The following is a 16,823-nucleotide window of genomic DNA, read 5'->3' as shown; positions in this document are numbered from 1 at the left end:
CTTAAAGGGCCGGTTGTGCCAAACCTGTTCACAAACTGTTAATATGTCAATAAATTCTTAAAATTACATAATATTTTTGAACATCTTTTCAGTCTCTTCAGGAACTAATAATAAATGAGACTTTTTATTTACTCGCTGTATAAATCATGGACTATAATAAATACATCAACTAAATTCTCAAGAAACTGGAGGGATTGATTGATATAAATTGGCAGTAAACAAATAAAAACTGTATTGATATGATTGATAATCTAATATTTAATCACACTTAGTATTTAGTCCAGTCTGTGGAGGACCACATAAAAAGCTATGGCGGGCCAGATTTGGCCCCCGGGCCTTGAGTTTGACACATGTGCTCTATGCACTCAGTACTTGGTTGGCCTCCTCTTACATGAATTACTGCATCAATGCGTCATGGCATAGAGGCAACTAGCCTGTGGTTCTGATGTGGTGGAATGGAAGCTCGGACTGCTATGATAGCTGCCTTCATCTGCCTCGTTGGGTTTGGTGTCTCTCATCTTTGAGAGAATGGGCTTGACAACAACCCACAGATATTCTAAGAATTCACCTGCCAAGTCCTGCTGGAAAATAAAATCAACATTTCCATCCAGAGTCTCAACAGAAAAAAGCATGAAGTGCTCAAGCATGTCCTTATAAATGGCTGCATTGACAGTAGACTTCAGAAAACCCGGTGGACCAGAACCAGCAGATGACATGGCACCCCAAACCATTTTCACAGTATTTAAATTTTATGAAACATTACATTTCGGATTTTCTTAATCTATAAGCCATAAACACCAAAATCCAATAAACAAAGACTTGGAATATGTCACATTATGTGTGATGATTCTATATAATATTTGAGTTTCACTTTCAGAAATGACTGACAAGAAAGACTGCATTTTAACATAATATTCACATTTTAGTGTACCCGCTGATCCTTCTGAGTCATGTGGGAGTGTGGAGGGTGGTGCCTATCGCTATGAGTCACAAGGTGAAAGGTGGGGTAAACCCTATGCAGGTCCATCACATGGACTTGTGTAGGGCTTGTGGCTGATGTTCAGCCATTACTGATGAACATCAGTAATGTTCATAAGTGAACATTACTGATGTTCAATGCAATAGCAATTTCAATACAGACATGTTGGCTCAATCATAATTATGTTTACTTCTAGCCTCAAGCTTTTACTTTCAACACCTACATTTAATCTGACAATCAAGCCTAGTAGGAATGGAATTTCATGATTATGACTGCATATAATAGAATCCCCACTTTATTCTGATTCGTTTTAACATTCATTTTGTACTTTTTCCATACCAAACTTTGTGCTAGGTTCATCGCAGTTGTCAGGGACTCTGGAATGAAGGTGACTCGCTGTGTAGAACATTTGAATCCATGCTCTGTGAACAGAAAACTTGGGGCAATAATCCGTAGCCCGGGATTCTTTTGGACTCTTGTAAAAACTGACAAAGCCAGTTGGTTTGTTTGTTAATTTTCCTCGGCGCCGCTCGTTTTATTCTCCATCACTTCTGTACTCTGAAGCATGTCTTAGACAGTCTGCGCTGGCATCCCAAGGGGACTGTAGAGCTACACTACCTGCCTTCCTGGTTTGTGTTCCACACATCTCTTTAGTCTTTTCATATCTACCAGCAACCCCATGAAGTAGTTATTTAGCTAGCATTCAGTTGGTTTGTTTAGCCATGAAATAAATCTCAGATGCTTTACAACATTACTTCCAGGTTGTGTTTGCACTATCTTCCATATCAAAATGCAAATACTGAAATACAAGTGCAAAAGTATTGTAAGATCAATGGTTCTGTGCACTATATCTTTGTTTTCTTAGCTAAAAATGAAATGGCCCCTTTGTGCTTTATGAAAATGATGTTTAAGACCCACAGAGGACTGTGACCTCCATCTGTCCTTATTTAGTAAATTATTTTTAAAGTAAATGAGCTATTAGATGCTTGGGCAGCTTCCTTATATCTAGATTTTATTAAAAAGAAAGAAAATGTTTTTTATGACATCCTATAAGAGTGTCTCTTAAATTGGAGACATTTAAATGTCAGAGGAAATAACTGCAGCAGATATGCAACAAATCAGTGACAATAGCCATGCACCATAATCAGTAGAGTTGTAAAAAAAAAAAGACCAAACACATTAGATTTTGTGAAATTGGTATCTCATTACAAGCCTCTTGTTTCCCGCCACACCCATATAGATGAAAGGAGCTACATATAAGGAGTACAGAAAGTCAGCCATCTGCTCTTTGTTTCTCTCTTACTTACATAGTTCATGGCTCAAATATCAGAGCCATGGAACATCATTGTCAATTTTACATCATTTTAATAAAGGGGAGGGGGCACCTGAATTACACAGCCTGTTCAGGGCCACATAAAACCAGTAGGGATTACCAGGACCTAATCAGATGTGGATGTGACCTTCAACATTTATAATACAGAAGAATTCACAGCTAAAACAAAACACACCTAGCATGAGGTATATTGACTTACACCTACTGTAACGTCAATATCTAATTACTCATCTAAATAAAATCCAATATTACGTCTTCCAACTGTTAAATTATATATTTTCATATTTATAATTCCATACTATCATAATTTTAAATGTATTTTAGTCTCTAAATGTACATTTTTGGGTTTTTTCTGAATGAATAATGTAAAAATGATTTTCTCCTAGTACACTGTAAATGCAAACATTGTTTTTAATTAAAAATGAAATGCATTGTTATATCATCTAATTGCTACCAACACTCACTTTCACTAAGTTATTTGGACTTTGTGGATGAACAGTCTCAACAACTCACTCTACTTACTCTGGATTAATTTATAAAGAGTAACTTTTTGATAACTGTGTTGATAATTCTGTGTTGGAACATACTTTGATTCAACACTGCAAGCAAGTGCAAATGCATTATTTGAGGATTCTTTTACTTTGCTGGAACCAGTAATTTATCTAATCTGACTCATTATAAAATGATTCTATAAATCATTATATAATCCCAGCGTTTCTATGAACAGGACCTCAGTCACATACAGCATCAGAACATCAGAACAGTTAACTAACTTAATGTTTGGGTTTTTTGGAGGGGCATTGATGCAATTAATTGTATTTTGTTCTACAAGCAAAAGTCCCAAGTTGGTCCCTTTGTTCTGTGTTTCTGGTATTCCTGTGACTCTGATGCACAAGCAACACCTACAGACCACAGTGATGGTCGAAAATGAATTTATCTTTATTGTATTTTTCATCTTATCAGAGAATATTTTTTGGGTGTATTATGTATCTCAAAAATGTGACATAATTAGTCCTTCTGTGAACTGGAAGAGAGGGGTGGTGAGATGACACAGGTATAAAGCACAACCCATGTATGGAGGCCTTAGTCCTCGACAAATGTTGCTCAACATTAAGGCCTTTACACCACAAATTAAAGAGAAAATGTGTAACATAATCTAACTGCTTTTAATTAAAATCTGTAGCTTTTTAAAACATCAGCTGGGGTTTGATTTGGTTTTAGATTTTGTTTCTTTGTTATTCAGTTCAGTTCTTAGTGTTTCTAGTTTATTTATTACTTATTTTTTACTGTTTTAGTTTTGTTAGGTTTCTCCAGTGGCTGCTTATGTAGAACTGGTTCTAGGGTTCCAGGCTGCACGGCTAGCTCCTGAGCTCCTCAGTGCTCTCCAGTCTCTAGAGCTCTCAAGGGCTCAAGAATGACCCGCCTCAGCTCCCAAGCCTCTACATGGTCCAAGACATACCTCGGTCTTAAAGGGAAAATTTCAAGGCCAGCTATCAAAGTGTTAAGCTCTCCTCGTGCCACAGCCCTGCAGACGTCAAGCTCCACGTCTGTTTGCTTCAGCCCTGTGGACACTAAATCCCAGCCTCCAAATCCTCTTGGTTGGTCCCTTCAGCCTCACAACCAACCTACAGATCCAGGGTTCCTGCTCCTCCGTTGCCGAACTTCTCAACCGAAACCAGAGTTCTTAAAAATCATCATGAACTTTTTTAAGAACTCTAGTTTTGTTTCTCTTCTCCCTCTCTGATTAATAAGAAAGGCAGGCTAACCAGACTTATTTAATTCACTTCCAAATAATATTTCTGAAGTTTTTATTCAGATTCAAATTAAAAAATACTATATTTTTATCTTACTAATAGTCTGTATTTTACTTGCAATGTTTGTCCTAACCGTTGTGGTTTTAACTTGCAGATTTGTTGTAATTCCTCTAAATGCTTATCTTTCTCAGTTGCAGCAGCTGTTGCTAGTAAAACACAATCTGTCCAATGTTCATCAGCAGCAACAAACAGCAGATGGACAAAGTCAGAGACTAGCTGCAGTGCATATTACTAAGTGCCGGAAAGCAGTTGGACGGCTTGTTTTTTCTGTTGTACTTATCAGTACCGGTAATTATAGAGCCAGATCCACTGATTGAGTAGAGTAGCAGGAACTTCACCAAAACACTGGGTCGGCCATTCGGTTTCTTCTGTCCATCCTCAGTGTGACAGACTGTGCTGATGAGTCTCAAATTCTAAAACCTCAGATTTACTGTTTCTTTCTCCAGGTTGGAACAATAACTGGACTTTTTCTTCTCTGCTACCTCCTGTTTGACCTCCAGCGTCACACCTGATACTTATAAATACATATTTATGCATACCTTGATGTGTTGCATTGAAATAGGTTGATTTGTAACAAAGATACCACAGTTCCAGGGTTACGGAGGTTAATGGATGCCAACATTTTCTCATTTCCAACTTCTCAAATGCTGACACTTAACACATGTAGAGCATGCTTGATGTCTGTTTTGTGGTCTGGATGACCTTTTTTAACACACAGAGTATTCTACTTAAGACAATCGGAGGACTGGAGGCTGGCTGAGGGGATTCCTGCAGAAAAACAAAATTGTATCTGTAGTTTTTACTGCCGTGCTGATGGTTACCTGAACTATACAGATAACTAGAAATCAGAGTATTTTTGTCTCAGCTTTTACATTGGACAGTACTGGTATTGATTTTCAATGCATGTTTTAGAAAAAAAAGAGTAAAAGGTGAAAAGGAGATTTTCTGTCATTCTCTGCAGTTGGCCTTTAGTTGCATAGACACATCTGCAACATGACCTTGATGATTTTAACATTTTTCTTAATATTCTGTAGATTTATCCTGTTTTTGAGAGATTATTATTTAATTTAAATAGCATTTAAATTGTTGTTGTCAAATAGACAGTAATTTGAAGAATATATGTCAGAAAATCTAGGCAATTTTGGGAACAATCTTTCTGAAGTAATCAGTGCAATCAGTGCAATAACTAATTGCATACGTGCTCATATGTTTGAATTATATATTCATTTGTTTTTACTACTGACAGTACATCTTAATAACAAAAATAACTTAAATTTAAGAAAAAGTTGTGCTAATTCATTTGTGGCAAACATGTTGGCAAGATACATAATCAATGTATCAGCTAGCAACATGCACTTATAACTTGAAAGCACGCAAAAAATGTGCAACATTTGTGTTTACTACAATATATACATTTCTGCTTTTATTTTTAATTATGACAGTTTGGTCCTCCATATTACAGCAGCTGCAGTGTGCCACAGAGAATGTAAAATAACACAGAGAACAAATGAGGAACATCCCAAAACTACTTCTATTCCGCTTTTTCTCACTGTGTCAGCTTTACTCTACATGCAGACCCATTGCCATGGCAGCCAACAGATAACAGCTCAACGAGCCAACAGAGTAGAGATTATGTTCAACTGTATCAAGAGAAATAAACACTAAAATACACAAAAACATTTCCCACATAAAAAGTAGGTAAAAAGTGCAAAACAGAACATTCACCCCTGTACATTATGTTTTCATTAGTGATCGTCTGAACACAGTGGTGGTTGATTAGCTCATGTAAACACTGCTTCTAATGATTGTGTCAGACTGAAGGTGAGTGGATCACCTTGTTTTAGTGCTAACTGAACCGAAACAGACCAAACTGCACAACACGTCTTAGTGTCTACAATATACAGCAAATATTTTATCTCTTGTCTAGAATGTTTGCATGATTGTGTCATTTTTTCTAACCACCAATATACAGATACGGTAGCAATGGCAAAAGAGTGGCAGACAATAAGTCTAACCATTATGTAATTGAGATTTACTGTTCTAAGTCATAAAGGGCATACAATAATTGTCTGATTTAATCAGACAGCAGGTGTAGCCTTCACTTTCAGTTTATTGCAGCGAACAAGCCGAGGGTAGTGAAACACCTGCATCAGTTAAATTATTCTTTACCACTTTGCTCCTCATTTTGTCAACTTTTCTAAAATAAATTGAGACTACTACTCTGAATTTTACAACTTTATGGAGCAAGCTATTTTGTCCCCTTGCTGCAGCACATGATAATTGACAAATATTTTCCCTAAACTAGATGATGGACGGCTCTTTTCTGAAAAAAAGCTAACCCACCTTTAGTGAGAGTGTATAAACTATTTCTGGCTGTTTTTTGTTTTTTTGTTTTATTTATTTATTTATTTATTTTCTCTCTTAATAATAATAATAATAATAATAAAACATTTTATTTGTAGGCACCTTTCTAGACACTCAAGGTCACCTAATATAATTCAACATAAAAACAAACACTGAAAAATTTTAATATATAGTAAAAAAAAAAAATAAAATTTCACTTGCATAATTTGTAATGCAAAAAATATAGATGACAGAAAAATGCCTTAAAACAAATTCAGCATATTAGCTGTTAGGATGAGTTCCTGATAATGCTCTAAAGGAGAACATTTTCATGTTACAAAGCACAGCTAGACTAAAACTAAATGTTCAGCTGAATGTCTGAAGCTTACAAAATAAGAATGTTGATAACAATAACTTTTAGTCATTCACACAATGCTTTTCCCCAATGTAGCAATAAAAAAAAAAAGTCTGTTTGATGCAAAGCCTACCCACAAACAGCTGGCTGCTGAGCCGGAGGCGGAGGTGTCCATCAGCTGGAGCCTCCAGGAGGCGAAGCGGCAGCTGGTCAACCTGCAGGGAGGCCTCCTTCACATTCCGCTCTGCCCTCACATAGTGCCACTGTCTGTCATTCAGAGGGAGGTGGGACTTTACGGACAGGACTGCCGGACCGTTGCCCACATCAAAGGAGAAAGTCACCACAGTTGGAGCTGGGAGACACAGAGTCAGATCAGACTGAATGTGATATGAGGTTTTATATGTTCTCCCCCATCCTGCCTTTCTGATGCAATGTGATACAATGCTGATGAAAACTTGATGACCCGCATACATTTACGAAGGGGCTTAGTTGACAGCTTGTCAATATTTTACAATGTGTCTGATGCTGCAGCAATACATAATGACTCCAAATATCCTCACAACATCCCTCTCAGGTTTGAGAACAAAACAATAGGATAATAATAGGAGGCGGAGGTGACTATGTTCCAATGTGTGGAACATAGTCACCTGAATGCACAGTTTATGGTTTTGAGCTAAATACATCTGCTGTCTTCTAACTTGTGTTTGTACATTTCTACTGTTGATCTCAAACCTTTTGTGTAAGCATATCATTTTATTTTATTTTTTGTTGCAATGAATCTGAAAGAGTGTTTTTCATTTTATTTCCACTTCACCCATCAGACAAATTCATTAAGCTTTTATATGTGCATGACAGGAAGCTATTGCTGTTGACTGTGCCACTGGGATTACATCATGCTGTGCAAACTTGACAGGCTGCGTCTCTGGGAAATTGAACTGTCAACTACAGTACTCCCCAGGAAGAGCAAAGTATACTGCTGATGGCTTTTGTGGCCATTCTTTACATGTGGACACTCTGGCATGAAGGCTGATGTCTCATGATGTACTGCATCACTTTCAATGTAGTGTAAGCAATCACTTACAGCTCAGCTCCACCCTGATGAAGTCCTTCAGGCCCTGGTTCTCCAGAAATACTCCTGAGGGAGAGCTGGTCTTGAAGTAAAAGGAGATGTCTGAGGCTAGTTCCGCCTGCAGGCTGGGGAAGTACAGGTAGGAGGACTCCTGGTAGAAAGACGCTGCGTTCCAGATTGACTCTGGAAGAGGAAAGAGAAGAACAATGAGATGAAACAAGAGTCCAAATAAACCAACCAACCAATCAATCAATCAATCAATCAATCAATCAATCAATCAATCAATCAATCAATCAATCAATCAATCAATCAATCAATCAATCAATCAATCAATCAATCAATCAATCAATCAATTCATCCATCAACATATGATATGTAAGTAATTTTACAACACTCACAATTTGGTACACACACTTAGTCAATGTCAACTTCCAACCACTTATTAACTTGTCTGTATGTTAAACCACATTTCTGGTGGGTTTAATTTTATGTCAGCGATCTTTAAAACATGGACATTGAATAAAAGTTTGAGATATATTTGTCAAACGATAATAAATTGGTATGTATAAGCAAACCATATACTGTACATTAACATCTGCACAAGTACTCACCCGCTGTGCAATTAACCAGAACTACTAACTGCCTGGCAGATAAATGATTTTAATACTTCCACAGCGGGATACTGACCCTGGTTCTAACAAACATCCTTCCTGTCCTTCTGATAAAATAAATAAATACATGTCTGTCTGCTTATTTTGCTGTTCATGCAGGCAGCTGAAATTTCAGACTAATTCTAAGGAGATTTTGGAGCATCAGTGTGTTAGTCTGTTGAGATGTAAAATATATTTAACTGTGGATAGTGATACTGATGTTTCAGCAGGGTCCAATTTATGGCAGGTCTGTGCTGTAGTATATAAATGAGTACGTATACTATACTATAAACATGTAAAAGTATCCTAGTAACTACTAAGTTGTTCCTTATTGAAGATTTGTAGACTGTACATTAAAGTGCCAGGAAACTGTCACTCTGAGATAACCTCTAATAAATCTGCAGCCAAGATTTATGTTAGAAGCAGTGTTGTATAGTAACGAAGTAGAAATACTTCACTACTTTACTTAAGTATATTTTGGAGTACTTCATACTTTCCTCGAGGATGAAAATTTTTTATAACTTTCACTTTTACTTCACTACATTTTCAAACTTAATTGCATACTTTTACTCCGATACATTTTCAATGTGTGGTTTAATTACTCGTTACAAAAAAGCGAGAGAGAAACGCAACTGTTTTGATCCCACCTACTGATTGACTGCAACAAAGCCTGCTTGCCTGGGCTTGTTCATCACCACCAATAGGATGCACAGGTTTCGCTTCTCCCCACCTACGTCAAAAAGTTCAGCAAACAGTCTGATTGGTCAGTGCTCCGTTTGTGTAGGTTTGTGCTGTTAAAATGTTCGTTTGTGCAGCTTTGGTTTCCGAGATATTAAAATGATTTTTTAGGCCATCCAGAGTTCACCATCTCCGCATTTTGCTCCAAAACAAACCAAAGTGGGCTGGTTCGTTAGTGCTCCGTTTGTGCAGGTTTGTGCCTTTAAAACAAACGCAGCAAAGTTGTTTTCAATTTGGATTTTGGCTATTCCAATATCCGGTGTGAGCGGCGCCTAACTCGAGGTTGATCCGATTCATGAACGCTAATTTCGGCCAGCCGTTCTCTAGGTCTCCTCCTTCCTCAAGGTGTCGGAGTTTCACTCAGGGAGAGTCAACAAATTTTACATCCAAACTCTCCTGAGAAACTAATGGAAATAGATTTCTTGTCTTGTGACCAACTGACACATTCACACACAAAATATTGAGTATGAAGTAGTCATACTCAATATTTTCAGTAATTGTAATCTTAAAAAGTATATATTTTGGATGGCCTAAAAAATTATTTTTAATATCTCGGAAACCAAAGCTGCACAAACAAAAATTTTAACGGCACAAACGGAGGACAAACGGAGCACAAACGGAGCACAAACGGAGCACAAACCAATCAGACTATTTGCTGGATTATTTGAATAGGTAGGGTGTCAGCTTCACGGAGGTCTGTTTCGATTCTCCCATTAAACATAAAGTTTACAAAAAAGCTCTCCCTCTTCAGATGCAATTAAGCTGCATTTCCCTCCCAATTCTTTTTTGCTTTTGCATAATGACCAGTTGTGTGCACCTATAGTTTGTGAAGTAGAGTAATCGTAACGTTTTTTTTTCTTCATGTTGAAAAACTTGAGGCTTATAGAAACTTTGTATTTTCTGTCCTGGAGGGTTTACTAAAAAGCTGGTTCAGTTGTAAAGCAGGTTAAGTTAACCTTGTGATTTAAGTAAAGCACCTAACTTTCTTAACTAAATGATGCGGGCAGGTTTATCTATTAGCAGGTTTCATTTTGCCTGCACTTGGTTGTGTACATTATGTTAAGTATATTTGACAAGTTTACCAAAATATAAAAAATGTCATTCAAACTGCATGTGCCTTGTTTTACTTTTTACTTATCCTTTTCATTACATTACTTGAGTACATCCATTTTTACAGTAATTTCCATACTTAAGTACAAGACATTTCAGATACTTTAATACTTTAACTCAAGTAACATTTCAATCAGTGACTTTTACTTTTACCAAAGTCATATTTTGGAGCGGTATCTATACTTTTACTTGACTCCGAGATTTCAGTACTTCATACAACACTGGTTAGAAGCATGCTGATGGCTACAGAGATTGCATAATTTAGGTGTAATTTACTCACAGACCTTAGTCCTACTTGTAGGAGTCTATGTGTATATTTGATGTATACATAAAACTGAACCTTAGAAATAATATATTATTATTAAATATGTACAAAATATTTAAATATGTGTTTAGTTCTTGTTTATATTCACTCAATTTGTGTGTTGTATTAATATTCTTGTAAACAAACCAAGTTAAATAAATGATTAAATAATTGTGACTGTCATGCTAATGGCATAACGGGGTAAAGTACCCACAATGACTACTCAAGTAAGAGCAGCACAAATATTTTTACTCAGAAAAAGAGTAAAAAGTAGTCATCCAAAAAAATACTTCACAGTAAACAGTACAAATTTCTCCCATGAGCCATGTTCAGCTAGAGAAAAAAAAACTTCTTTATCTTTTGGTTCCATTAGCACTCACTGAGCAAACGACCTTATCTCAAACTTCTAAAAGAACAAGTCCTGATCAGCTGATTAAATATGTTGAGGAGATCCTGTGCATAGTATTTATATGCAAGATGTTTTATTTTCAAATGATACAAGCCTGATCCATGAAAAAATAGTCAGAAAATTCAAATTTTTTAGAACTAGGATCTTCATGAAGCATTGAAGGAAAATCAATTTTTTTTTGCCATGTCATTTATTTTATGATGTATTTTTCTGTATCACATTTGATACGACAGGCTTTTCTTAGAAGTCATTGTTTGGCTCAGAACAATGTGAGTTTTAGATGCAAAAACAAATGTTGCCTATAACATTTAGAAAATGGAACACTTTAGGAAGTTTTTCTCTTTCTTTTTTCCACCAACAACCTTTTTACAGCTATTTATTTCACATTGTGGTAGGAATTAAAAGAGTGTCTGTCTTTGTTCAGGCAAAGCTGTACCTTATACTTTTTACAGTATATGTGTGTAAAGTGATTTCCAGAACAGTGCTTGCATCTCTGTTGGGCCAGTGGTACCAAACTTGATTTTGACTTTTCCTGCGCTTGTAGGAGAAGTGCAAACTAAAGCATTTTCGCCAGTAGCTTCAGTTAATCTGTTCTGTTGTGGTTTCAAGCATTGATGATGGTTACTGTAACAATGTGCCACTAGATTTACATGCACCATCTTTGGTATCTAAAGCCGAACTCCAGAAAGGCTGATAATCTATCAAGCAGAGCAACACCTCCCATGAACTCAAGTGATTCAACAATGGCTGGCTTGAAAACCATTGTATGAGTTTTGGAGTGGATGGAAAACTGCTTCATGAGGAATAGAAATGAATGGAAGAGTGGAAGAGGGTGAATGAACTTCACAGTGAAGAAGGACAACAAACTGATTGGGATCTAGTATGATGGGTTGTGAATAGTGAACCTATTCATTTGTTGGCATTGAACCAGTGGAAAATGTTCTGCAATCCCCTGGAACACTTCATCAGTGAACAAGGCCTTAAATATATGCCTGGAGAGTTGTAACACCTGGTCTTTGAGTCTTCATCAACCCTGGCAGTGACATCAACGTATGGGACTTGACAGTATTTTCTTCATTTGTATTATTTGTTCTTCATGTTAGTCTTCACTGATTAATTTCTTACTGTATCCAGGGTAGTTGTCTGGACCTCAATTCCCATATCGCTCTGGGTTACACTTCGATCTTCATAGTCTTCATGGTTTCTGAATATCCTTCATCATGCATGGCCAGGGGAGTCCAGTCCTCGTCAAAATCCTAATCATCTTCTCCTTTCTGCTCTACATAGCTTGAATTATCACACATTATCATGTTGATGACTATTCAAAGTATTTCTCTTCTTCCTGTACTCTTTTTTTAAAATTTGAAATATATATAAATAACTAGTCAATACACCATAAATATTATGGTTTTAGAATAATTACTATTGTGAAAAAAACTACATTAATTTTGAAATTATATGTAATGATAATTATTGTGTAAAGAAAAGTTTGTGGCTGTATTGTGGATGGAATGACATTGATTACTTTATAAAAATATTACATAATTCTTCAGTGATAAAGAACCTTAAATACCTGCAGTATCAAATATAATACCCACATTTTAACACAATTTAAATGTAATATAACAAAAACATTTCTAAGTAATTATGCATAATTTCAAAACATAAAACATTACTTTAAAACATTGAATAACAATGCACATATTATTTTTAAGTTGTCTAAAATGGCAAATACTTTTCTGGAAAACGCACATGGCCAATCTCATGCGAGTGATAATCCAGTAGATGGCAGAATAAAAGTTACAAATTGTATACAATAGGTTTTTGGGTAAGTATTGATCATGGTATAAAAACTAGAGACCACAGAAATTTGTGTATTATGTATGATACAATGGCAATATATTTAAGTGAAAATATATATATTAATAAAACAGTTAGTGAATTTTTTTTATTTCTATTGCAAAGACAAGAGTGTTTTTCCAAACTTCGCATTAGATTCCAGCAGCATGTTTTGAGTGCTTCAATAGAAGGCAACTGCTTCTCTTGTTGCCTTCTATGTAAACACTTTGCATTGTTGTGTCCTTAATGACTGAGAATCCACACCAGTGTTTTATTAAGACTGTGACACGTTAAAGTTTACCTCTGTTTTCCATCAGCTCATTTTTAGAGCATTTTAGAAATGAGAAGACAAGCTGTAAAAAGGTTCAAAAGTAAAATGTTTTCAGGATTTAAGTAGCTGAACAGTTTGTGGGATTTTATTTTTTCCATAATGCTCCAGATGTTTTCCCTGAGTGATAGATGTGGAATGCAGGCAGGTCAGTTTTTAAGACACAGCCATACTGTTGTAATCCGTGGAATATGTGGTTTGTATTTTGGACATAACAAGACACTTCATATTTTCTCCGGTTTGCTGCATATGCTACTCATATATCCTTCCATAGTAGCAGAACCTACACAGACCTGATTTGTAGTGTAACTTTAAATATCTATCTATCTATCTATCTATCTATCTATCTATCTATATCTATATATATATATATATATATATATATATATATAAACAATTCCCTTCTCACCCACCGCGGGTGGTTCTTATCCTCTGAGCTCGGGTCCTCTACCAGAGGCCTGGGAGCTTGAGGGTTCAGCGCAGTATCTTGGCTGTGCCAAGGACTGCACATTTCTGGACTGAGATGTCTGATGTTGTTCCTGGGATCTGTTGTAGCCATTGCTCCAGTTTGGGGGTTACTGCCCTGAGGGCCCCAATGACCACAGGCACCACTGTGGTCTTCACCTTCCAGGCCCTCTCCAGTTCTTCCCTGAGGCCCTGGTATTTCTCCAGTTTCTCGTGCTCCTTTTTCCTGATGTTGCAATCACTTGGTATTGCTACATCTACCACAACGGCTTTCCTCTGATGTTTATCCACTACGACAATGTCTGGTTGGTTCGCCATTACCATTTTGTCTGTCTGGATCTGGAAGTCCCACAGGATCTTAACTCTGGTGTTCTCCACCACCTTTGGGGGTGTTTCCCACTTTGATCTCGGGGTTTCCAGTCCATATTCTGCACAGATGTTTCTGTACACTATGCCTGCCACTTGGTTATGTCGCTCCATGTACGCTTTCCCTGCCAGTATCTTGCACCCTGCTGTGATGTGCTGGACTGTCTCAGGGTCCTCCTTGCACAACCTACACCTTGGGTCTTGTCTGGTGTGGTAGATCTGGGCCTCTATTGCTCTGGTGTTTAGGGCCTGTTCCTGGGCTGCCAGGATGAGGGCCTCTGTGCTGTCCTTGAGTCCAGCTTTTTCCAGCCATTGGTAGGATTTACTGATATCAGCCACTTGGGTTATTTGCTGGTGGTACATCCCATGTAGGGGCTTGTCCTCCCATGATGGTATCTCTGGCACCTCAACCTCCGTTCCCTGTTGTCTGAGACATTCACTGAGCACATTGTCTGTTGAGGCTTTGTCCCTGATATATTTATGGATCTTAGTTGTTTCGTCCTGGACAGTGGTTCTCACACTCACTAGTCCTCGGCCTCCTTCCTTGCGGCTCGTGTACAGTCTCAGGGTGCTGGATTTGGGATGGAACCCTCCATGCATGGTTAGTAGCTTTCTAGTCTTAATATCTGTGGCTTTTATCTCCTCCTTTGGCCAGCTAATTATTCCAGCAGGGTATCTGATTACTGGCAGGGCATAGCTGTTTATCGCACGGATTTTGTTCTTGCCATTGAGCTGGCTTCTCAGGACTTGCCTTATTCGTTGGAGGTATTTAGCTGTGGCTCCTTTCCTTGTGGCCTCATCGAGGTTGCCATTTGCTTGTGGTATACCTAGGTACTTGTAACTGTCCTCTATGTCTGCTATTGTTCCTTGTGGGAGTGAGACTCCTTCTGTGCGGATCACCTTCCCCCTCTTTGTGATCAGCCGACCACATTTCTCTCGTCCGAATGACATCCCAATGTCAGTGCTGTAGATCCTGGTGGTGTGGATCAGTGAGTCGATGTCTCACTCACTCTTGGCATACAGCTTGATGTCATCCATGTAGAGGAGGTGACTGATGTTGGCCCCATTTTTGAGTCGGTATCCGTAGCCAGTCTTGTTGATAATTTGGCTGAGGGGGTTCAGGCCTATGCAGAACAGTAGCAGGGACAGAGCATCTCCTTGGTATATGCCACATTTGATGGACACTTGTGCAAGTGGTTTGCAGTTGGCTTCAAGGGTGGTTTTCCACAGCCTCATCGAGTTTGCAATGAAGGCTCTCAAAATCCTGTTGATGTTATACATCTCTAGGCATTCAATAATCCAAGTATGCGGCATTGAGTCATAGGCTTTCTTGTAATCGATCCAAGCCATGCACAGGTTGGTGTGTCGGGTTTTGCAGTCTCGGGCAACTGTGCGGTCTATGAGGAGTTGGTGTTTGGCTCCTCTGGTATTTACACCGATACCCTTCTGTGCCGTGCTCATGTGTTTATCCATGTGTTTGCTTATCTTGGCCGCTATGATGCCTGACATGAGCTTCCAGGTTGTGGAGAGGGAGGTTATTGGTCGGTAGTTGGGTGGGACTGGACCCTTTGATGGATCCTTCTGGATTAGGATTGTCCGCCCTTCAGTTAACCATTCAGGGTGAGTCCCACTTTGTAGCAGCTGGTTCATTTGGGCTGCCAGTTGCTCATGGAGAGCAGTGAGTTTCTTTAGCCAGTAGGCATGGATCATGTCAGGCCCTGGTGCTGTCCAGTTTTTCATGCCTGAGAGTCTTTCTTGAACATCTGTCACAGTGATGGTTACCGGGGCTTGCTCAGGGAGGTTGCTGTGGTCCTCTCGTAGAGAGATCAGCCACTGTGCATTGCTGTTGTGGGACGCCTCCCTTTCCCATATGCCTTTCCAGTATTGTTCAGTCTCCAGCCTTGGTGGGTCTGCTCTGTTGTTATTACCCTGCCATTGAGAGTACATCTTAGCTAGTTGAGTGGAGAAGAGCCGGTTAATCCTTCTGGATTCATTCTCCCTTGTGTATCTCTTTAGGCGGCTGGCCAAGGCTTGGAGCCTCTGTTTGGCAGTTTCAAGTGCTTCAGGTATGGGCATCTGCCTGTACTTTCTGGATACTGGTCTTTTCATTGTACCCTTGTGGAGCTCTGACAGTTGGCTCACTTCCCTCCTTGTTATCTTGATTTTAGCCTCTAACCGTCTTTTCCATGGTGGGTATTGGGTCTCATGGTTGCTCTTATAGCCAAGTATCTCAAGGATCACTGATGCTGAGTTGTAGATCAGCTCATTGGTTTCTGTTATGGTGTTGGTAGGGATCGTTCTCAATGCTGCATTCACATTCTCAATGAGACTTTCTGATGGTACTTCACTCAGCCCTTGTAATTGTAAAACAACTAAGATCCATAAATACATCAGAGACAAAGCCTCAACAGACAATGTGCTCAGTGAATGTCTCAGACAACAGGGAACGGAGGTTGAGGTGCCAGAGATACCATCATGGGAGGACAAACCCCTACATGGGATGTACCACCAGCAAATAACCCAAGTGGCTGATATCAGTAAATCCTACCAATGGCTGGAAAAAGCTGGACTCAAGGACAGCACAGAGGCCCTCATCCTGGCAGCCCAGGAAACAGGCCCTAAACACCAGAGCAATAGAGGCCCAGATCTACCACACCAGACAAGACCCAAGGTGTAGGTTGTGCAAGGAGGCCCCTGAGACAGTCCAGCACATCACAGCAG

The 16,823-nt window shown here is 38.6% G+C and overlaps 1 protein-coding gene across 1 annotated transcript in view; it reads right to left on the bottom strand.

Annotated features, from left to right (window-relative positions):
* cntnap5a (contactin associated protein family member 5a) overlaps positions 1–16,823 on the bottom strand; it is a 199,469-nt gene that overhangs the window by 39,070 nt on the left and 143,576 nt on the right. Inside the window, exons 16-17 of the mRNA XM_055022388.1 lie at positions 7,906–8,076; positions 6,958–7,176 (exon numbers count right to left, since the gene is read on the bottom strand). Of these exons, the coding sequence (XP_054878363.1) occupies positions 6,958–7,176; positions 7,906–8,076 (390 nt within the window). The remainder of the gene's footprint in view (positions 1–6,957; positions 7,177–7,905; positions 8,077–16,823) is intronic.

The sequence above is a fragment of the Poeciliopsis prolifica genome, unplaced genomic scaffold, assembly GCF_027474105.1.
Source record: "Poeciliopsis prolifica strain line A6 unplaced genomic scaffold, Auburn_PproV2 SCAFFOLD085, whole genome shotgun sequence".
NCBI classification, from domain to species: Eukaryota; Metazoa; Chordata; class Actinopteri; order Cyprinodontiformes; family Poeciliidae; genus Poeciliopsis; species Poeciliopsis prolifica.
This window is presented reverse-complemented; position numbering and strand designations above follow the sequence as displayed.